Source organism: Nilaparvata lugens, chromosome 1, assembly GCF_014356525.2.
Source record: "Nilaparvata lugens isolate BPH chromosome 1, ASM1435652v1, whole genome shotgun sequence".
Lineage (NCBI taxonomy): Eukaryota > Metazoa > Arthropoda > Insecta > Hemiptera > Delphacidae > Nilaparvata > Nilaparvata lugens.
In genome coordinates, this window is record NC_052504.1 from 78,543,170 (window position 1) to 78,567,272 (window position 24,103).

General features: G+C 33.7%; 1 protein-coding gene across 1 annotated transcript; it reads left to right on the forward strand.

Moving 5' to 3' along the window:
- The first annotated feature begins 666 nt into the window (after positions 1-666).
- Positions 667-21,221, forward strand: LOC111057939 (alpha,alpha-trehalose-phosphate synthase [UDP-forming]). Its single transcript, XM_039441598.1, has 7 exons — positions 667-709; positions 11,381-11,495; positions 12,327-12,567; positions 13,461-13,667; positions 14,450-14,567; positions 15,455-15,735; positions 19,362-21,221. Exons 1-7 carry the CDS (start codon positions 670-672, stop codon positions 20,751-20,753), a joined length of 2,394 nt encoding a protein of 797 aa, XP_039297532.1. The 5' UTR covers positions 667-669; the 3' UTR covers positions 20,754-21,221.
- Positions 21,222-24,103: the final 2,882 nt, after the last annotated feature.

A 24,103-nucleotide genomic window follows, 5' to 3' on the forward strand; every position in this document is an offset into this window, starting at 1 on the left:
TCCTCTGTTTAAGTAATTCGAATTTATATAAGCATGGAATTTATTCTGATAATTCATAGACAACGTAAACATTGCTCACTCATTAAACCCAGTTCAATTCTGTGTCTCGTCTCTGGTCTGTGATCCTCAATAGAGATTGTGTTTGTTAGTAAAGCAACATTCCCGATTAGTCGAGAAATAGTAATTGAAAGTTAGAGTACACAGTATCTTGTCTGCTTGAGCATAGTTCAATGATAAAACTATTTATATGTACTGCGAATGTGTGTATAAAGAGCAGTCAGTATTTGAGTCATTCACCTGAACCTTATTCAAAAGTGAGTAAATATTGAGTTATAAATAGCCTTCATCGAAATAGACTCGCCCCTAATAGTCAAGATATTATCTGCAGAATAATATTATTATTGTTGATTGTTTTCTTTCTTTCCTATAATAACACCAACACGGTACTGGAAAATATTATTGGGCATATGGTTAACATCGGAGGAAAAGGATATTGCTTAGAAACTACCTAAATTTATCTTGAATCTGGGGAGAAAAAAGTGTAAAATTTCTAGCTAAACTGCATTTTTTGTGTTTCTTTTTGAATTAACCATTGTGCATTTGAAAGTCTACTGTCAAAGCCTGAAGATTCATAGTTTATTCAATTTTATTTCCCTCTTCTTCTAGAAAATGCTGAAAAGTAATTCTAGAAATTACCATCTACTCAAAGGTAAGCCTCATTTCGATAATCATAATCTGTCATTTTGTTGATTGTATTTGTTGATATTCAAATGAAAGCTATTAACTCCCATCAGACTATTTAAAAAAAATTATTAAAATAGAATCCGCCGCGTATTATCTACATTCAATGTGTAGGGAGCTTCTTTATGTGGTACCGGTACAAGTACAGGATATGGTATGATTTTTCAAGAAACAGGAATCTGAAAAACATTAATTTTTTATTTATACAATAGAATGTATAATATAAGTTGGTGCTCCATACTCTTTTTTCATTCATGAATAAACAGTTTAAATTGATTTGAAAGTTTGAACAGTGATTTGAACAGTTTGAAATTCAAACTGATTTTTAAATATAATGCGAATTAAATTTAAAACCTTATATAGATTACATTATTTGTTACTTTGAACATGAGTTATGTACAAGTGTCTTTTGAGCCACCAGATTTAATATTTTTGTGCTTCTTATCAAAACGCTGCTCTTCAAAAATCACAGATATTCAACACACCTACTCTTCCAGGAATTCCTAGTTCTGACTATAAAATAATTGTTTTTTTATATTTCCGTCTTTATTAAGAAAGCAACTCTACTTTCACCGAAATCCAATAACATAATTATACCCAACCAGAAACAGATTGCATAGCATACCAACATTCAATTTCCCCGGTTGAATAACGCTACTCAAATAGGAAACTTTTTGCATGTAGCTCATTGGTTTCAGCGCAATATTCCAGTCAAGATTTCTGACATTGAGGGGTTTATCGTTGCCGCCTCCAAGCATAGAGTGAGCAGGTGGCTGTTCTATACATTGGTGCAGAAGCTTCGCAGGCTCTCCTAAATTCGCATTATAGATGGATGATCATATCTCCTATATAAATCTCAACATATTCTTTCTAATATTCATCCTTATTATCATGATATTCTATTTGTTCATACATTTTCCCCCACCGAATATTATGATAAAGCTACCGAATGTCTGCCAAGTGAACCCCTTAAGCGTAGGTAAAAACCCCTCGCTCAAGTTTCCAATGAACACTATTGATGTCTCCTTTTCGATTTCTCTTTTTGCTTACAGTGTAGGATAGTTTGACAAAACCATTTAACCTGGAAACTAAGTTAACATGTAGGCCTATTCAGGTTCCATGAGCTCTCCTAGAGAAGTATTTAACGTACATGATGATATTTGTATACTTACTTACTTACTCCATGGCGCTACAGCCCATCCAGGGCCTCGGCCTCCTCTAGAATGTCTCTCCACTCCTCTCTGTCGGCAGCCTTGCGTCTCCATCCCCTAACGCCTATTTTCCGAATATCATATTCTAAATCCTCCAGCCAGCGCTTGCGTGAACGTCCTTTCAGCCTTCTTCCACCTGGGTTTTCTCTGAAGACTCTATTAACGGCTCTTGAATCGCTCATTCTTTCTACATGACCTAACCAGCTCAAGCGTCTCACTTTTATCTCATGTACAATAGGTGGTTTTCTGTACAGGTCACGCAGCCCTTGATTCGAACGAAGTCTCCATTCTCCATCAATACATACTGGACCGTATATTCTTCTCAGAATCTTCCGTTTCCTTATACTCAGTAGGTCTCCATCTTTCTTTTTCAAAACCCATTTTTATGCCCCATACTACACAAGTGGCTTTATAACATTTTCATAAATTTGTAGTTTAATTCAATTTTCCTTGATAGTGTTCTGGATCTTAGATGATATTCGTATCAAGTAGCAAAAGAACCATTGCACATCGACAACTTAATGGAATAAAATATTGCCTAGAGAAAAAACATTCTGTTGAAGAATAAGAATTCTAATATAGCTAATCATCAATAAATTATAGGCTAATCATTTTTTTATTTCTATGTTATTCATTTATTATTAAACTTATATTATGATGCGTCGGGGAAATGAAGAGATAAAGTAAGTAGGTGAAGAATAATGAATGGAAAAATTGCTCAAAAGTGAGAGAAAGCGTTAGATAAAAGTAAACGAGAAAGAAAGTGCAGTGGGTTGGTGGATTTTCCGGTGGAAGAGCTGTGTTGACCGGTCCATGTGTGAAACAAAGTAATAAAAATAACGGATAACAAACAAATAATACGAATAGCGTTGAAATGAAGAAGACAAAAAACGCGTTCATAGATAAGCTGACCTAGGCCGTGACTTATGCACCGAAAAAATATTCATAACTAAGCTAGAGTATGAGTGATCACGAAGTGTTCGATCAGTCATATTAGCAGCTAGCGCACTATCCTATCAGTTTCCACTAGCAGCCAGACGCGACAGCAGGTAGGCCTGTCTCTTAATTATTGCAAACATTTTTTCATTAATCAACAATTCATTTTTATTGTCAATTTCTCTTCCCACATAACGATTATATAATATCAATTATAACTCATAAAATTAGTCGATGCACTTGCATAGAAATTCATCAAAATAAAGATTTTCTAACAGGTTACTTCTCATGCTTGGTTCATATTTATTTATTTATTATTCAAAAATACATCTGAGAGCACAAGGAATATGACATTCCATATTTGCTTTCTTTACACATTATCAAATGAACAATGGATGATTTAGTGCAATAAAATGAAATATATTAAAAGAAAAGCAAAAATGTCTTCACAAAAAGTCTTCCTGAAAAGAAAAGTGATGAGTAAGTGAATGGAAGAAAAAAGTAAACAAAACATTTTTAAATAAAGACAGGGAATTTTAGTACCCTTTTATTAAGAACTTTAGAATATTTCAACGACTAGTTTCGACCATAGGTCATTTTTTATATTGTTTTTATTTGAATCAAGTAGCCCATATAAGCGAAGTGGTTTTAAAATTTTAAAAATTCATAACTCACTTCTAACCGATATAGATATTTCTGCCTCGTTGATAGATGTTTGGAAAATCAATCCGTACTTTATTGAAAATAATCAAAATGACTGATATTTTTTGCACTCGATTATAGGCTCATGAAAGGAATCACATAAGAAAAAAGAGAAGTGACGAGTCTCTAATTTAATGTTATTAAATAGTAGCCCAATATTCATAGTTCAATCTATGAAAGTTTTACTAGTGAGGGTCAATCAATAATAGAACAATTATTTATTTACATATTCAAATATTTATTCTATTATCAGAGAGGTTAATCAATTGTTTTTGATTATTTTTCTCTCTTCCAAGATCTGATCTTGAGACATATTGTCTTTAGTTTACTTCAGATGTGGCTTTTCCATCAATGTCCAAGTTAATAAATTTATACCAATGTTAAGGATAAGTGAAGACATTTGTATAAGGTTTCCGAATTACAAATATGAGATTGAATTTCCCACATAAATCAGTTACGGTACCGGTATTATTATATAGGCTACGTACCTAACCAATACCTACTACTATTTAGTAATATAGTAGGTATTGACATAATTACAGTCGTGAGCTTTATATTTTAATGGTAAACATGATTTAAACTTGGAATATATAAAATTACTGAACTAAATTTCGACATAGTGCTGTTTAGAATCAGAAAACTATTCTCATTTGAATAGATTGATAAAATTTAATAGGTCAAATACTTCGTATGATAGTGTGAAAATTGTTTAATTATTTCCGGGTGTGCTAAACAATATCAATCAAACTGATAGCGCCAATTTATAAACCATACATGTAAAACCTCCACTCACCCAACTATTTAATCATAAAAAATTGATTTGATGCTAAAATTATCATGAATGATATAAGTTTACTGAAATTAATTCCGGCTGTTCATCAGGCATAGACCTAGACCTACTATTTTAGCAAGATCTTTTTCAAGATCCTATATTGATAAGGTATTTTTCTACTACTATTTCCAATGAATAAGACATCAATGTAGGCGGGTCTGGCATGGTCTACATATGGATCTGACTCACATGGGTATCAGTATCAATAATTATTGTCATTATTACACTTATTTTGTTGGCAAAGCTCTATTAAATGGCATGGAATCATTTGAGATGCCTCTTCATACACTTTTTCATTTACATCTATAATCATTATATCGTTTCAATTTCAATATAAAAATATAATACGTACCGTTTCAATTTTCTTCGAGTTATCAATTATACCGGCATCTGAAATGTTGCGCTTGTGGGTGATTGTAAAGTGGTAGACTCTAGACTCGTGGTCTCACGTTATAGTGTAAATTCCTCTACTCTAAGAAAGGCTTGTTAATGCTTTGAAAGAATTATAGATGAAGAACAGAATCTGATATCACATCTCTCCCCTACTGGGATCATTTAATTATGTATTCAGTGTCAATTTTGATGCTAAGCCAAAGAAAACACGTGATAGCTAGTTGATCTGCATTTCGTTCAAATAAAAGTCTCCCACTTCTATTCAGTTGCTGTATTCTGACTAGATAATGCTATTATTCGCACAGTCCCAATGACAATAAATTATGATTGTGAGAGAGATTGCAACAAATTGTTAGTGATTCTGTAATATTATTCCAGTTATATGTCTAAATTGAGGCTAGTTCGATTATACTTTTTTGATCAATAAATTTTATATAGGCTTATGTATTTTTTCAATTCAGTCAATGCTTCACGAAAAAATTGTTAATCACACAGAATCGCACTCTTGTTATTATTCAACTTGAACCCTCATAAAATAGTTGGATGATTAAATTATTATCAATAACCATCCCAATAATATTCAAGGTAAATTCTAGAATTTAGAAGAACATGAACTTCACATCAGATCTAAAAATAATAGGTAGCTATAAATTATCGCCGAAATTTATCACCTAAATTCATTTTGTGTTTCATTAAACATACTAATATTAGACGTTAGATATTTCACTAATTTGAGTTTCTATTTCAAATAAATGCCAGACCCTGCATTTACTGATAGCCTACTGGTTATTTATTTATATTTAATGGTTAGAAGGAAACGAGAATAAATTTTATAGTCAATACAACAACTTTTCCCTTCACAACATTTGTACCTACAAGAAAATGATTTTTATGACTGATATGCTCTCAACCCTCTAAAATATGAATATACTCATTTCACATAATGAATATTTGATTCATATTAATGAAGTTTTTTTATCAATTAAAAAATTATGTCAATCAGCTAATACAATGCGTGATACCATATTATTGAATATGTGCTCTGTATTAGGCATTGGTAAATATACGTAGAAGACCTTATTATGACGATTGGCACAAACTACGTATTAGTATTGAACTATATGCATTATGTAATTGGAATTTGAGTTGATTACCAGATTATCCCACCTCCCAAATAGGGTACCGTATATGACTGTTTGCACGTATATATATGCCCCCACAGTACACACTGCGATCACAACCTATGTATGAATAGATCACAAAATAAACATGATTGATCTTCACGAATATTCCCGAATGTAGGTTAATGAGTTTGATTCGAGTCACTATTGTTTTTGCTAGTTCATTATTTATTTGGATTGTCATAAAATAAATGTTATTGAATTGAATGCTATTGTAAGTCTCTCCCAGTTCTGTTATGCTTAATATTTAATTCTCATAATATTAATAAAAGTTCAATATTCCCCCATTAATCATTTGACATATTTTTCGCTTCTCGAGCCAATCTTAATAAGTCTGACGAAAAAAGGTGAATTTTTAATGAATTACTATCAAATTTATGAAAGTAAGCTATACGCTATGAATCAGTAATATAATACCGGTACTGGTATTTACATTATTTTACTGTACCGTAATTCATGAGAAAAATCTGCTAGAAAGTTCTATTAGAAAAGTCAGCTTATATTTATTGACTCTTATATACTCATGTAATATATACGTACTCATATATCACACACAATATAATATTGTTTAAAATAATACTGTATAAAATAGATTCCGTGTATTGGATAAGTGTCATACAGGCTCACTACATACAATAACTCACATACGGGACCGGTAAGTTATCATAAACCGTATAGTCGTAGGTCTACTGGTATATTTCACTTCACTTATCAATGAGAAATTTTTACCATCGACTACCTACAAATAATATCATACATGTGTGGAATAAATCACAAGCTGGAGTTCTTTTTAGATAAAAAGTTGGAATTTTGTCATTATTATTCGTGGACAATAGGTAACAAACATCTTTAACTTTGAGAACTATGATAGGGGTATTCATTTTTTGTGAGGATATTATAAGGGATTTGTCAAATTCGGATAACCAAGCATTCATCTTCAAACAAAAGTCACAATAATTGGCTAGAATCTAATACCTACTTTTTTATATTAACAACCAAAATAAATTCAATGTTTTCCTATTATTCAAGATCATAGAACTTGAGAGAAAATAAGTTGAATAGAGGAGAGATTTGAAGATAAACTTTACATAGGTACAATACTACTGGATAAGTACGGTACGGTACCTTAATACCAGTACGCACTTAACTACCACTTACAACTAACGTGTATAACTGAGTTTGTTACAGTGCAGAACCTTGTAGGTAAATAATCATCAAATATATTTCTCGGATGCACAACAATAAAGTAAAAATATTAATATGCTATTTTATAAGATTTCTCAGGTTCCTGAAATAAATAAATTTATGTATCAGGTTTATAGGAAATTTTGGGTAAATAAATTCATTGGGCGCTACTTCCAACATAATTTATTGCAAAGTGATCGTCGTTCATAATAGCTAGAACAATCCAAATTCAATGACCCCCAATGCTTGACGGGTTTTTCGTAGCGAGATGAAATGCACAAGTGTATAGATTTATAGCCGGGTGGAGATGCCGAGACACGAATCGTTCAGCCTGGCGACATTCGATGATTGTGAGGCTTCGCGTGATTGGAGTTGTAAGCTGACCAAAGTACTGCAGCCCATCAACCGAGCAGCCTCACTCATTTCCTAGTCTGCCACCGAACGGCTTTAGTACAACTGAAAAAGGGCTCATCATCTGAGCAAGATTCCAAGTCAACATACAAAATATTCTGTTTAATCTAGACATCTGCAAATCATGTCAAGTGAGTGGATTTCTCTAAACTCTGAATCACGTAAACGTTTCACATAATCAAATTATACAACATGCACTTACATTTTTTGTAGTGGCTACAGGGAACAGGTGCTAATACTATTGTTTTTTTCTTTAGGGCTACTTTTAATATAAATATAAATATGAATCTGAGTACCCTTTCAAATTATTTTGTCACGACATGTTTCAGCTAAGTGGAAAATTTATAAGGGTACCTACTCAGCTAATACTATTTTATGAACTATCATCATTCTCCACTTAGAACAGTTATTTCACATCATATACCTTTTTTGTTTTCCCTCGATGTTCTAACTATTGGAAAATAAATAATTAGTCACATACTGCGGTACCATACTGTACATCGTTCATTTTTCACTGGACTTTATCTTGAGGTTTCATTTTTCTCGTATACCTGTTTGATTTGATTTTGACCAACAAATAATTTTTAAAATAAAAAAGAATTATAAATGACCGGTAACTGGCACTAATTTTCTTATAATTCATCATGGAAATGATACAAGTAGATCAAGAAGATAACAGTATCTCCATTGAAAGTTTCATAAAAAATTGATTTTTATTTGTACGGTACACAGCAAATGTACTTTAATTCCACTTATGGTGGAATAAAGAAAAATAATTTTTTAGATTTTATGGAACTCCTCTTCAATAAGATAGATTTCGTATTCTGAAATTGATTTTATATCATAAATTTAAAACTTATTCCTATCTATAGTACCTAGCACAAAAATATGTATCAATATAATTGCTTTTCTATTACCTATAAGAAGAAGATTTTTCTATTCTATGAAGATTCTTTGCGATTACTTGTCAGTCTGTTCCATTTTGTATAACTACTCAGCAGTTTTATAGTTATTCTGAACTTCAAATTCAAATTTCATACCTCATTATTTTACTTTTACAATGATATTCCACTTTAAAAATTGCGAGACTACAGGAGAAAACTGGTTAACGCTGAAAATAACAAGACAGTAGCCAGGGCCTTATATAGGCCTACTTTTTATTGAGAATAGCAGAAGAGAATACCGTTATAATATTTATAGAATATAAATTATAATACAATATAGAAAAAATAGAACATCATTGATACAATTCAAATAATACAAGAAAGATAAAATGAAAAAATCATTCAAATGATACCTCAATTGGAAATAAAAAGTTCTTTAGGCTCAGCCGAAGCCGTCAGCCAGCCGTACATAATATTTAAAGTTGTTAGATATTTACTGAAAAAAAAACAAATCAACAATTTGCTCTGGAATGATCAAAACATATTTTCCAATATCTATATCAATATTGTTTCCAAAATAGTTTTATAATCGTGAATGCAGCACTATTATTGATTAGATAATGCATTTGTATAGGACCCCCACATGTGTGCATAGGCTATTGAACTATATGCATATATAAACAACAATTTATTTTATTGTTTTGTTTTGACCGCTGAATGAAGATTCGAATCTGTATAACTCTGAAATACAATGATTAGCAGACTCCGTGAAGGAATATGATTGGCTAGTATCAGATCAGAAAACGCCCACAAATTTTCGTCACACGACCTTTGGCCAAACTGATATTTTCTATTATTCTTTCACACACTTTTGTTGCCTTATTTATCAAGAGAGTAAACTAGTAGAACTTCGTTTTAGCCTGGTTTCACAAGCTCTTCCTGGTGTCATAATCTCTGTGAGACCATTTTAATAGCTACCGGACTGATTTCGGTTCACCAAGAAAAGTCTCTATTAGTCTATTCAGATAGCGCGAAAAAAATAAATAATAGGTCAAACATCTCTGATAACGTTGATCTTCCGCCAGTGCATAGGCCTACTACAGAATGGACGTGATTGTATAAAATAAATAATTGTTGTGAGAGAAGTAGCCTATCAATGAAAACTGGATAAATGCAAAGATGAAAATTCAACAATTTTCCGGATTTCTTGAAGCGTTTTAGAGTTTTGTGAACAGCTTCATCAATAATGGAAAACAATAGAAACCGTACAGGATTATTTTTAACATGATTTCAATAATATTTTAAAAATCCCCCATGAGATAAGAAGTGCTTGACTGACTTATTTTATTGGGATACGATGAGTGAGTAAAAACTTGCTGAGTTATGTTTATTCCATTGTATTGGTTAGTTGTTGGCGTTATAATCTCTGAACTCCAATAAATCAATTGATTGCATATTATTTTATTTTTACTAATAATTTCATGATGATAGACATATCAAGCTTCTTTATGTGAGTGTATGAAAAAAACATATCAAGCCAGTGAAAATGAATAGGATGAATACATCCTAATGAGTAATCAAACAGCAGAATGAAGTGGAATTTTAATAATTATGGAGGATCATTTTAGTAGTTTCTCATTACAGTAGGCCTACGGTACCGTATTACCGTATTTGTTAAAAAAATTAAGAAACTGATGAAACTATTCAATTACAACGCTTGCTCTCGTTTTATTTTATCCACACATTCGAAGTAGACGAAGACGTATTTCGGGCTGTTTTCTCCTCTCGCTGAGTCCTATCTATAGATTCCAGGAATAAACACTAGAGCAGAAGCTGCAGTCCGCTGGCTACTTTTGACGCCTATTCCTTTTAAGGAGACGAATATAGTGTCGAGAAAGAATTCATAATTCTATAACCTGTCCTAAGAATGGGTGCATACAATTTTCATGTGTCAACTTGTTGCTTATTATATTTATTATTATTATATGACTCTTTGGGCCTGTGGAGATAAAAAGTTGATTGCTCTTACCTCAATGTTTATATGATTTCATAAAGGTGTTATAGTACCTGAAATCAACTACAGTATTGTGTTTAGTAGAGGAGGAAAAATCATTGGATTTGAAAAGTACCGGGAGATATTAGTCGAAATATATTCAACATCTTTCCATTTCTATTCCTTTTGTCTGAGAGTGAATGACTATATTAAATAAACGATTCACTGTATACGGTTGTAAATATACGAATGCAAATATGTGGGCTACTATGGGATACGATGAAACTATTTAATTGAATTGGAATGTATAGGCTATAGTTTATAATCCAAAAATAATGCTGTACCGTAAGCTACAATAGTACATTCACACAAGGTATTTTTTTATTATGGTAGGCCTATTTGAGAATTGAGGGAAATTCGAATTTATAATAATAAAATTGATGATATCAATAATAATATATTGATGATATTTTATATATTGATAATTGACATTTATATTAGTTCTGGTATTAATAGAACCAACTGTTGAGTAGCTACACAAAAGATTACAATCTCCAATTATAATATATCAGCCGTGTATTTAATAACGCCCATAAATATTAACTAGGCCTATGGTAGCCTTTTTCATATTGACATGTGCAACACAATTTTTTTTCTGGTTCCCCTTATGTACCGGTATGTATATTTGATAACGACATCTCATACAAAACTCAACAGCCTGCATGGCGTTCCAAAAATAAAGTAGGCCTTGTCTACCGGTGATAAGTTGAGGTATTTATATTATATATTTGGTGGATAAGGGTGTCATTTCAAATATTGTAAGCAGTTGCTCAGCAGAACAATGGTTGCAAGTCTAAAATATGGTGCTACGGAGCTTCTAAGAATGCATTTTGTTTCGTTTCTATTTTTAGTGCGTCGCAAGATGGATTCAATAAAGGATATGTCAGCACCGCTAATAGTGGTGTCGAACCGGCTGCCATTCGTTCTAAATAGGAAGGAGAACGGCCAACTGGAGCGCAAGCAGAGGTAACTACTATCAACTATTCAAACTCAATAGCGTTAATTACAGGAAAAAATAGTTTTTTATTTTTTACTTTGATAGAATCGCACCAGTGGTATAGATGATTGCTGAGTAACGCAGTTTTAAGTCGAGCAAATAAATAAAATCAGGAATGCATGTAACATTATATTATTAGTACCTATTACCATAGAGAAAAAATAGCAAACGAAGATAGGGGGTTGCATTTTTGGTTTAGGGGTACTCTTAATTATCAAGAAATAAAACTTTTAAGTAACTATTTTGAAAATTTTTACTCACAACATGTTTCACTTGAAATTTTTAATCGTTATTAATTTTCACTCTTTATTTTCAAGTGAAAATGACATTAATGTTGGAACATGTTGTGAGTGAATATTTAAAAAGGGTACTTGGATTTTTTATTTTTGTAGATAATGAAGATAGGGGTATATGCTCCAAAATACATTGTTAGTTCAAGCCTATATAAAGTCCACGTAGCTATTTTTCGTGGAGCTATAATGTGATGTTGGTATAGTATCTCATAGACATACAACTGTGACGCGCGTACACTCACCCGTTCAAGACAGAAATAATCAACAATAGTCGACTATAATTGATAATAATCGGCTTGACATACACTGTGCAATTATAAACACAAACGCCTTTGGGTTATCTCATATTTTCTGTAGCCTTAAAGTACTTGAGCCTTGTAGCCTATTATGGTATTACATAAAAGAAAACATTTTACTCACACATTATGGTTGTTTGATAGATAGGTTGAAAATAATGTTAAGAAAAACAGTAAAACATACAATATTTGATTGTATTTGTTTGGTTAGCGCTGGTGGTTTGGTGACAGCGGTGGCTCCGGTGGTGATCGAGTGCAAGGGCCTGTGGATCGGGTGGTCCGGGCTGCACGACATCGAGCCAGGCACGCCCATCCCTGAGGCCGACCCTGCCGACAAGGCTCCCACGTCCGGACTGCTTTCCAGTCAGGTTCGTTCAACAAATAACACATTATTTCCTAAAATATTCAAGTATTCAACTCGTTACTCATTATTTACATTATTCACTAATTCATCACTCATTTATTCATCACCCACGCACAAGTAAAGGGCTCATGTGGGCATCATCCGCAATAAAAAAATCGTTTTTAATCTACTATATTTCCCTAATTCTACTATTTTTCTATTGATTGTTCTGTACAATTTTAGAAAATAGGAATATAGGAATGGGCTTCAGCTGTTTGACTTGGTTTAAACGGAGAGATACCAACTGTTCGTTCAAACCCCGTATGAAGCAAATTATTATAAATGCAACCATATCTACAAGTGAACGTGGTTTAGCGTTACACGTAGATTAGGCCCATGCATTGCATATGGCCCTAGGATGGAGAAAAGTGAAAGAAGATGGAATTACTCTATTATCAAGGAGGAGCTTATTTATTGTGTAATCTTTACAGCAGTATCCTAATCTTTACAGCAATATCCTATCTTTATCCAGTGACATTATAAAGTGGACCTCACTATAGGTAGTCTGTCACTGAAATGTACTATTCTTAGAGACCTAAGATGTACAAAATGTATACTTTCTAAGTTATTATGAAGTATGATTATATGAATAAGTCTATCGATTTGACAAGTCTCTATTCATTTACCAGTTATATCATAATTCATTAGGATTACTCAACTTTGTACCGTAGCCTTCAGAAGTTATTAGAGATGAGCCAAATTGTTGAATAATTGTTTGGAAAAATGTAAAATTTATAAAATCACAATCGGCTATTACTAGTGGTGTTTATTGAAACATTGGGATTTGAAAAGTGAAATTGAGAAGCTGCTTAAATATTCCATACTAAATTACCAAATCCAGATCAGCACTTATACTTTGACCTTCGATGGAGGCTTTTCGGCTATACCATATTGGCCTATTATAAAAATAGAGAGATATCAGTACCAACCTAATAAACTATCTTGTATTGTCAAATGAATTTACATTCATCCCTTATTGAATTTTTATTAAAGGCCTACCTGCGAGTAAACGAAGAGTTTGCAAGATGCACAATAGCAGCTTTGAGAAAAATAGTTGCTGAACTTGATGCAGAAGGCAAAGACAATGTGGCTCCTGTCATCTGGATCCATGATTACCAGCTTTTCACAGTTGCTACTAGTGTGCGACAGGTAAGTCAAATTTATTGAGTATCCTCAGTTACATGTATGTAATGAGATAGATGTTTTTATTTATTTATGTCAACAAATTGTGGCACATAGGCTAGTAGCCTACCTGTTTTTATGAAAGCTGAAAGGTGAAACCAGTTGGAGTGAAATAACTTTTAATAAATGAAAATATAATAAAGAATATAATAATAATTACTGTACTGTAGCCTACACATGAAAACGAGTACCGGTATACAGAAAAAAAAGAAGCGAAGCGGGAAGTGGGACATAATGAAAGAAATAAAAATTATGAGGGAGAAAATACTGTGGAGGGAAATAAAGGAAAAATATTTCTTTTTCTTATCTTTTCAAAATTTCTGTAACTCTTTTACCTATTCATATGTAAGATATAGGCTAGATATGTGAACAAAACTCAATAATACATGTAAAAACAGGGATACAGACAAATTGAAATTGAAATTATCTTTATTCTTCTTCTTAGAAAGTACAAACAATATACATATACAAAACCTAAAGAAGGTTCCTCACATGGGCATGAGCAATAGGATAGGAAATGAAGAAAGAATACCTGTAAAATATTCTAGTAATTCAGCTTGCAAAGCTCAAAAGCTGTATATTATTTCAATGTGCAGTACATACTGTACAAGATACATAGGTATACTGTACAAATGAATAGGATCATACTTAAAAAAATTCTTCGAGAAAAAATTAAATGGAATATATGGATCAATCACTAACACTTTTCAATATTGAATTGTCTTCTACTGTATGCTCTATGATTTCAGGCGGTTGAAGAAGAAAATTTGCGCTGTAAGCTGGGATTTTTCCTCCACATTCCATTCCCATCGTGGGATATTATGCGATTGTTTCCATGGGATGATGAAATACTTCAAGGAATCTTAGGTAATTTTATTATTGAGAGATGGAGAATATAAAATTCATTCGAATGCAGTGAGGATTTAAATAGTAAGATTATGAAAATTTGAAAAAATAGTCTGTAATAGCCTACTGACAATAGTAAAAATCGCTTTCGTGTAATCCTAGAACATTTTAATCTATAGAGCACAACTGTAGTTTACTCAGTTCACTAATTACTTTTGTTATACATACACCATAACTCCTTTAAATTTATCAACACAACTCTCGGTGATAAATGATGAAAATTCCCAATTCTATAAATCGATTGATTGAATGATTCTTCAGATTTGTATACGTTCAATTTTATAGGTACAATATTATTTGATAATATATATTCAATTTTGATGACTTGTATATTATTTCAAGCTTAAAATATTATTTATTCAATGAGTTCTTGTAGTACTGGTATTTTTCTTCTTCTTGTTTACTGTCAAAATCCTGACCATATTCTTTTATTGTGCCTTACCTACTACATACCCACAAACCTTGGCATTCGTCAAATACTGCTCAATATTCTATAAGAATTGAATTTAAGCAATACTTTTTCTAAATTATAGTCAGAATGAATATGATAATGATAGTCTGGACCGATTGTGGATTATGTTTTGTTTCTAGGAATACCTTGTCTGTTGACTACCGGTACTTCAAATTTGGTTTTAAGGCAGTTTTGGGAAAATTTGCACAAATTTAATGTTTAATGTTCAACACATTGTTTGCTCCTAAGCATCCCAACATTGTTATCCAATATCCAACATTATATCCAAGCTATGCATGGCCTATTGCCAACAGATATACTAACATTGTAATTCAAGCTAAAGCCCATGGCCAATAAATATAAAAGATCGTGAACTCTTATGTGTTTTGCTGTGCAGCATGCGACTTTGTGGGCTTCCACATCAGCGACTACTGCCTGAACTTCATCGACTGCTGCTGCCGACGCCTGGGCTGCAGAGTGGACCGCAACAACATGCTGGTCGAGCTGGCAGGCCGCACCGTCCATGTCAAGCCTCTGCCCATCGGCATCCCCTTCGACCGATTCGTACGCCTCGCCGAAACGGCGCCCGTCTTCATTAAGGACACCGACAAGGTCAAAGTCATTCTCGGCGTTGACAGGCTCGACTACACCAAAGGTAACACCATAGTATTTTTGAATTGAATTGAATTTATTGCCAAAAATCACAAATACATATTTGTACAATATAATTACAAGATTATGCTATACAAATAGACATTGATTGTACCTTGAGTTTATAACAATATTATCAATGTAATATTTGGCACTGCCAATATAAGATATCTTGTGTGTTTACTTATTCTGCTTCAAGTATTTGATATACAAGTATTTATTTCAAGTATCTCAAGATTTGATATATTTTGAAACCCATTAAGAAAATGAAAGTGGCAATATTCTCAAGTAGCTCACATGCTTCCTACCCTGAATTGAAGCTTATCACTATGGTACTCTCACTTTCTTCTGTGCTCTCCACTCTCTTAATTTACTCTCACTATAGTAGAATTAAAACAACTTCCGACTTGGAAGAATATGCCGAGCAGAGAAATGGAGGGAGATGAAATGGAGCCAATAACAGTGATGAATAGAAAAAAACACAAGTTGCCAAGTTGACGATTAGAGTCAGTCGATGCAGTGCTTCAGTTATGAAACTCTCTCATGTTTATCATGAGGAGTTGATGTTGAACACTCACTAAAGACTACAGAACGCTGTCTGCTGTATCATGAATCATGGCAGCATCGCGGCCGCTGTATCCTACTTTTCTCTCCTCCGCATATCCCTCCGAGTAGGAAGATGCTTTAATTCCACTATATGCTCACATGCTATTTGATCTCCTGGGTTCCATGTTAATGATTCAGTGTACTTACTCAATACTCTGTTGTAGAGTCCACACATAAATCTATCTAACAAGGTGGTCTTATTTGATTTGCAAACCCTAAACCTATGCAATGGGCTTAGGCTAAATTACACCTAATATAAGCCTACATAATTCAACTTGGTACCTAAGACGACAATTTCAGTAGTTCTAATGATTTATTCAGTGAAAAAATGCATACATTGGCACTACCTACGCATAGCAATAAGCCATGTCAAAATACAAAGTAATATTACAAGAATATATTTGTATGGGAGTAATTGTATTTGAATCCTACCTCTTATCTTCCTATCCTTCCTATCCGAATAAGCTCTTCTTGTACGGTTGATTGTTAATTAGGTGTGATTTATATCTCCGTTAAACTTTGTATTGATATTACACTGTTAACAGGTTTGGGCTATCTTTCAAGAAAGGTCATAAAAATGTTGCAGATCATATTTTTTTCTTTCCTTACATCAAGAATTTCCTCATATATATGATTTGCTTTGTATGATGTCTGATAATATATTGTTTTTAGAAATGTGGCTGATATAAACGCCTGATGAATTTTACGTAATCTAGAAAGGTCTGATAAATATAATGTTACATAAAAATGTATCAACAAAATTATTTAAATGAACAATTTCTACTTGTTGTCGAAACTGGGTGCTGAAGAATCAAATGAGAAGCGGAGAAAAAATTTAAGTGTAGTGAAGAAGGAAATCTCTAAAAAAGTGACTTTAAATAGCCTCTGTAGAAATCCCTGAATACCGCTGCACTCTAGCAGGCAAAAATGTAACTAATTCAACAGACAGTTTCCTCACAGAACAAAATTCAACATACAGTACTCGCTTATTCACAGCTCTTATCACTTTGAATGAGTTTTGTGATACTAGATTTTTGCTTTGCTCTGGAACTGACCTGAATAGTTTATTGTATGTTCATCAAGATCCCCAAAACATGATACCCCTTTAGGTGGAGCACCCTTTAGTATTCACCTGTACTTACCAACAAAATTCAAAAGAATAGTTATGCTAATGATATTCTGTTTATGCTTGATCAATACATTATTTCAATATATTTGAATTTTAATTATCATGGTAAATTTCAAGGGGCCTTGAAATTCACCATGATAATAGAAATTCAAATTAGTGAAATTATGTCTTGATCAAGCATGAACAGAATATCATTAGCATAACTATTCTTTTGAATTTTGTTGGTAAGTACAGGTGAATACTAAAGGGTGCTCCACCTAAAGGGGTATCATGTTTTGGGGATCTTGATGAACATACAATAAACTATTCAGGTCAGTTCCAGAGCAAAGCAAAAATCTAGTATCACAAAACTCATTCAAAGTGATAAGAGCTGTGAATAAGCGAGTACTGTATGTTGAATTTTGTTCTGTGAGGAAACTGTCTGTTGAATTAGTTACATTTTTGCCTGCTAGAGTGCAGCGGTATTCAGGGATTTCTACAGAGGCTATTTAAAGTCACTTTTTTAGAGATTTCCTTCTTCACTACACTTAAATTTTTTCTCCGCTTCTCATTTGATTCTTCAGCACCCAGTTTCGACAACAAGTAGAAATTGTTCATTTAAATAATTTTGTTGATACATTTTTATGTAACATTATATTTATCAGACCTTTCTAGATTACGTAAAATTCATCAGGCGTTTATATCAGCCACATTTCTAAAAACAATATATTATCAGACATCATACAAAGCAAATCATATATATGAGGAAATTCTTGATGTAAGGAAAGAAAAAAATATGATCTGCAACATTTTTATGACCTTTCTTGAAAGATAGCCCAAACCTGTTAACAGTGTAATATCAATACAAAGTTTAACGGAGATATAAATCACACCTAATTAACAATCAACCGTACAAGAAGAGCTTATTCGGATAGGAAGGATAGGAAGATAAGAGGTAGGATTCAAATACAATTACTCCCATACAAATATATTCTTGTAATATTACTTTGTATTTTGACATGGCTTATTGCTATGCGTAGGTAGTGCCAATGTATGCATTTTTTCACTGAATAAATCATTAGAACTACTGAAATTGTCGTCTTAGGTACCAAGTTGAATTATGTAGGCTTATATTAGGTGTAATTTAGCCTAAGCCCATTGCATAGGTTTAGGGTTTGCAAATCAAATAAGACCACCTTGTTAGATAGATTTATGTGTGGACTCTACAACAGAGTATTGAGTTAGTACACTGAATCATTAACATGGAACCCAGGAGATCAAATAGCATTCATGCTATTTGATCTCCTGGGTTCCATGTTAATGATTCAGTGTACTAACTCAATACTCTGTTGTAGAGTCCACACATAAATCTATCTAACAAGGTGGTCTTATTTGATTTGCAAACCCTAAACCTATGCAATGGGCTTAGGCTAAATTACACCTAATATAAGCCTACATAATTCAACTTGGTACCTAAGACGACAATTTCAGTAGTTCTAATGATTTATTCAGTGAAAAAATGCATACATTGGCACTACCTACGCATAGCAATAAGCCATGTCAAAATACAAAGTAATATTACAAGAATATATTTGTATGGGAGTAATTGTATTTGAATCCTACCTCTTATCTTCCTATCCTTCCTATCCGAATAAGCTCTTCTTGTACGGTTGATTGTTAATTAGGTGTGATTTATATCTCCGTTAAACTTTGTATTGATATTACACTGTTAACAGGTTTGGGCTATCTTTCAAGAAAGGTCATAAAAATGTTGCAGATCATATTTTTTTCTTTCCTTACATCAAGAATTTCCTCATATATATGATTTGCTTTGTATGATGTCTGATAATATATTGTTTTTAGAAATGTGGCTGATATAAACGCCTGATGAATTTTACGTAATCTAGAAAGGTCTGATAAATATAATGTTACATAAAAATGTATCAATGGAAAATTTTCAAGGCCAAACTGGTCTCCAATCCGTTACATCTATGGCTGTTTGAACCAGGAGCAGTTGGCGGCGCTTTACCGTGACTCGGCCATCGCGCTGGTCACACCGCTGCGTGATGGCATGAATCTCGTCGCCAAAGAGTACGTCGCCTGTCAGATCAAGGAGCCAGGAGTGCTGATCCTCTCCCCTTTCGCCGGCGCCGGCGAGATGATGCACGAGGCTCTGCTCGTCAATCCCTACGAGATCAACGATGCAGCCGATGTTCTGCATCGCGCCCTGCAAATGCCCCTCGAGGAGCGCGAACTTCGCATGACGCAGCTGCGCAACCGCGAACAGCTGCTCAACGTCAACTACTGGATGAACTCGTTCCTCTCATCGATGGGAGCGCTGGTGGAGGACGAAGAGAGCGACCCGCTCACTAACAAAATGCTCCCACTCAAGCTAGAAGACTTCGACAACTATCTCATCAATCATATTGACGACGTGTGTAAACTCAGCCTTATACTGGACTATGATGGCACTCTCGCTACTCTCACCTCACATCCCGACCTGGCAGTCATGTCTCAAGAGACTAGGAGAGTACTGGCAAGATTAAGTAACATGCCTGATGTGAACATCGCCATCATTTCAGGTCGTAGTCTTGAGAACGTGAGCAACATGGTTAACATTGAAAATGTGACGTATGCAGGCAGTCATGGCTTGGAAATCCTACATCCAGATGGAACCAAGTTCATTCACCCGGTGCCCTCGGAAAACGCTGAGAACCTGCGTGAGCTGATGCGCCTGCTCCAAGATGAGGTGTGTCATGATGGGGCCTGGGTGGAGAACAAGGGTGTTCTTCTGACATTTCATTACCGCGAGACACCGGCTCACTTGAGAGACGATATTGTGAGGAAAGCATCCGAAATATTTGTCAGAGCCGGATTTGAGCCTCATAAGGCTCACATGGCAATTGAAGCCAAGCCTCCCGTGAAATGGGATCAAGGACGAGCTTCGATACACATACTGCGCACAATGTATGGCGTGGATTGGTCGGAGCGAGTGCGAATCATCTACGCTGGAAACGAAGATGCCATGCTGGCCCTACAAGGAATCGCCTGCACATTCCGCGTTGATTCATCACCGACTGTCAAAACTGCCGCTGATTTTCGATTGGCCGACCCAGACTCTGTGCTCACTATGCTCAAATGGATCGAGAAGCAAATGAACAAGAGAGCGCCACGAATAGTTCGGTCGCCACGTCTCAACAGATCTCCAAAAATCAACAAGAAAAACTCGCAAACCTTGGTGCACTCCCAGATGAGCTTTGAAGAGGAAGATGACAGCAAACAGACCATCCGAGTACGAGTCAATAGCATTCCAGTTATGGCTAGATATTAGTAGTCCATAATATGATAATTATTCTTCTCAATTTGCCAATCAAAATACTATATTTTTACTAGTCTTTAACCATTCCAAAACCATGACACGAGTACAAATAGCATGATCATTATGTTTATGATATTATATTGAAAAAAATGTATAGAAGTATATTTCATAATAGGGAGTCAATTGAATTCTTAAAATAAAAGAAATCTTCATCCTAAATAATCGTTCACAAAGCCATTCCTATTCCAAGTTTTTATGTTTTAATTTTTGAGATTGGATGAAAATAGTCTTTAAGCGATCGTAAAGCATTTAATATTGAGTTGATAAATGACTGAATAGGAATTAAAACTTATTGAAAATGTAATCTCAATTGAATGATTCTTGTTTCGCGAGAATTTAACTTAAAACAGTGTTTGTATTATAGTTTTAAGTTGAAAATGTGTGTGTTGAATAAAAAGATTCATGTGATATTTTCATTAATCCAGTCTTTAAACTATCATCTCTTTTCAGTGATCAATTTTTTACAGAGCCCCTCATAACATCTTAATGAAGAATTATGTGTGATTACTCGTGGGATTTATGATTTGATTAGAGATTCAAATTATTGCTTTTTGACGAAATTTAGGAACTCGTAAGTGGCAAGCACAATAAATTATAATAGTCCAAGCATATGGTGCAACAGCTTTTTGGAAGTTGTCAACGATAAATTGATCATTATCACCCTTAATAATAATCAATATACCACCCAATAATCTTGAAGAAATGTTTATAAAACCGAACTTATTTACTTGTCTAATTACATTGTCTGGTTGATTCTTAATCAAGATTTCGTTGAGTTCTTGAATGAAGTTTCAGCACGTCCAACAACGATACCTTTATCGATTCTTCAATACCGACTATACTATAGTGAGATCCACGTTATAATGGCAGTGGATAAAGATAGAAAAATAGCGATGCCGATTCTCTGCATTGATTAATCATATTTCTACACCGTCAAAAAAATCATTGTCATCGTTATGGACCTAGAAACGGATAGTACCACGGGCTTTGTCGAATGATAGACAAGGATAGCAAAACCAAAGTTGATCAAATACTAGTCATTATAATCACTAATCATAGTCATTATAATAATAATAATAATTCGTTTATTTCACTGCATTTTTACAATAATTGGTAATACAAATACATACATTAAACATAATGGTTGAACATTACAATTGGTAATACAAATGCATACCTTAAGCATAATAATTGAACGTAGATAATAATATTAAGCATGTAACAGAAAAAACCACAGTGCATCCCTCTTTAGGCTAAACCTGCGTTGAGGGATGTCTCGCTCTCTAGTTGAGTCAACTTAATTATAATACAATAGCAATTTTGAGGTATCAAACAATAAAGTAAATTTTATACAATAATCAGTGTGCTTTTCACAAGATGGGATTACGAATCTTTAACAGTAAATTACATTTGAATGAAGACAGCAAAAAAATGTAAATAATATTACACCTCTATTAAACGAATTCTTCATAGAAGCGATTAAGTCTATTCTTAAACAAATTGTAACTGGGTGCATCTGATATATCTGATTGCAGTTTATTGAAAAGTCGTGGTCCCTTAGCAAAAGCATGTAAGGAGGCCACTCTACTTCTTGTGAAGGGCTCTTTTAATTTATTAGCAAGATTTCGACGAGTGGAATATACATGTTCATCCATAACTGGAAACTCTGAACGTCTTAAATACACAAACTTCAAAAGATTTATTTTAAATAGGGTATCGACACTAAAAAACGCCAAATTCTCTATACAATACTTCGGTTGGATATCTTATGGGTCTCTTTAAACATATTTTTATTATTCTTTTATAAAGAATTATGAGAGGTTGCAAAATTGAACTCCCACAACTTCCCCAGGATACAATACCATAGCAGATAATTGACTGTATCAGTGCCAAGAATACCATTCTTAATTGATAGATAGGAAGGACATTCCTTAATTGAACGAATTTATAAATTAATTTTCTAAGTTTTGAACAGATGTATGAAATGTGCGAGCTCCACCGTAAATGTACATCCAACACCTAAATATTTTATTTCATTTTCTTTCTCTAATGTAGGACATCCATAGCTGTAGTATGGACTGGCACAATTTATATTATGTGATACTAGTTTACAGTCAGTATTATCTGGAGGCAATCCAGAGGACGACAATGAAAAGGGAAGAAATCTAGTTTTTTGAATATTCAAATGTAGGAGACTATTCTTTAACCAGGACTTGATAACATCAAAGCATTTATTAGCTCTCTGGAAGGTGATTGGCCAAGTTTCCCCCCAAACTATAGCAACTGTGTCATCCGCAAAAGAGTGCAAGGAACAATTCCCTAGATTTATATTTAATAAATCATTTATGTATATTAAGAACAAAACTGGCCCAAGCACTGTTCCTTGTGGAACTCCAATATTCACATTTAATAGTCCACTTGTCTTTTTATCAAGCCTAACTTTTTGTCTTCTACTATTTAAATATGACTCAAAGAATGACAATGCAATACCTCTTATTCCTATTGCTTCCATTTTATCCATTATAACGTGGACCTCACTATATTCAAACCGTCAGGCTCCGAGCTTGCAAACATGCACTAATAAAATTTCAACTTCTTACGTTGTCTGTGCTATAAGTCGAAACTGGATCGATTACTAAAACCGAACAACATCGAAAATACTTAAATTATCGAATTCAGCAATGAAATACAGAAACATTTATATCATCTATAAAATTCGAATATATAATTATATTAGTTGCACATTGGGAAACCATTCACATATAGCAGAATCAGATTTCAATCACCGTACTCGCAGCTTTCGGAATTAGTTTTACTTGCTCTTAATTTATAATGCTCCACTCACTTAAATTACTAGACGACTAGATAATATTATTTAAACCACTGGTTTAGACAATCAGTTTAGTTTACGCCTAAAGCAACTGGCTCCAACAATACAGAATCTAGTGATTTTCATTTAATATGGATATTTAGCATAACAACACAAATACTCCACTTATTTAGATATTACTGTACACTTTATTATTTGCTAACGTGTCATTTTTGATAAAAAATATTAAACCAATTCAAAATGTTTGCCATCCATAACTTCTTGCTAGTTGAAAGAACACTACTACTACAACAGCTAAGAAATGCAGTATACAGTTACAAACCCCTTTCCACTGTCTAAGAGCAGTGTGAAAGCAGCACCACACGTGTATCGAATCTACAAAGCATCGCGCGTTGTCACTTCAAAAATCAACTGGAGTGGAGCCTGCGGCGAGGAGGGGGTTGGGTGACTGTAACCTCCAGTGCAAGGTGTC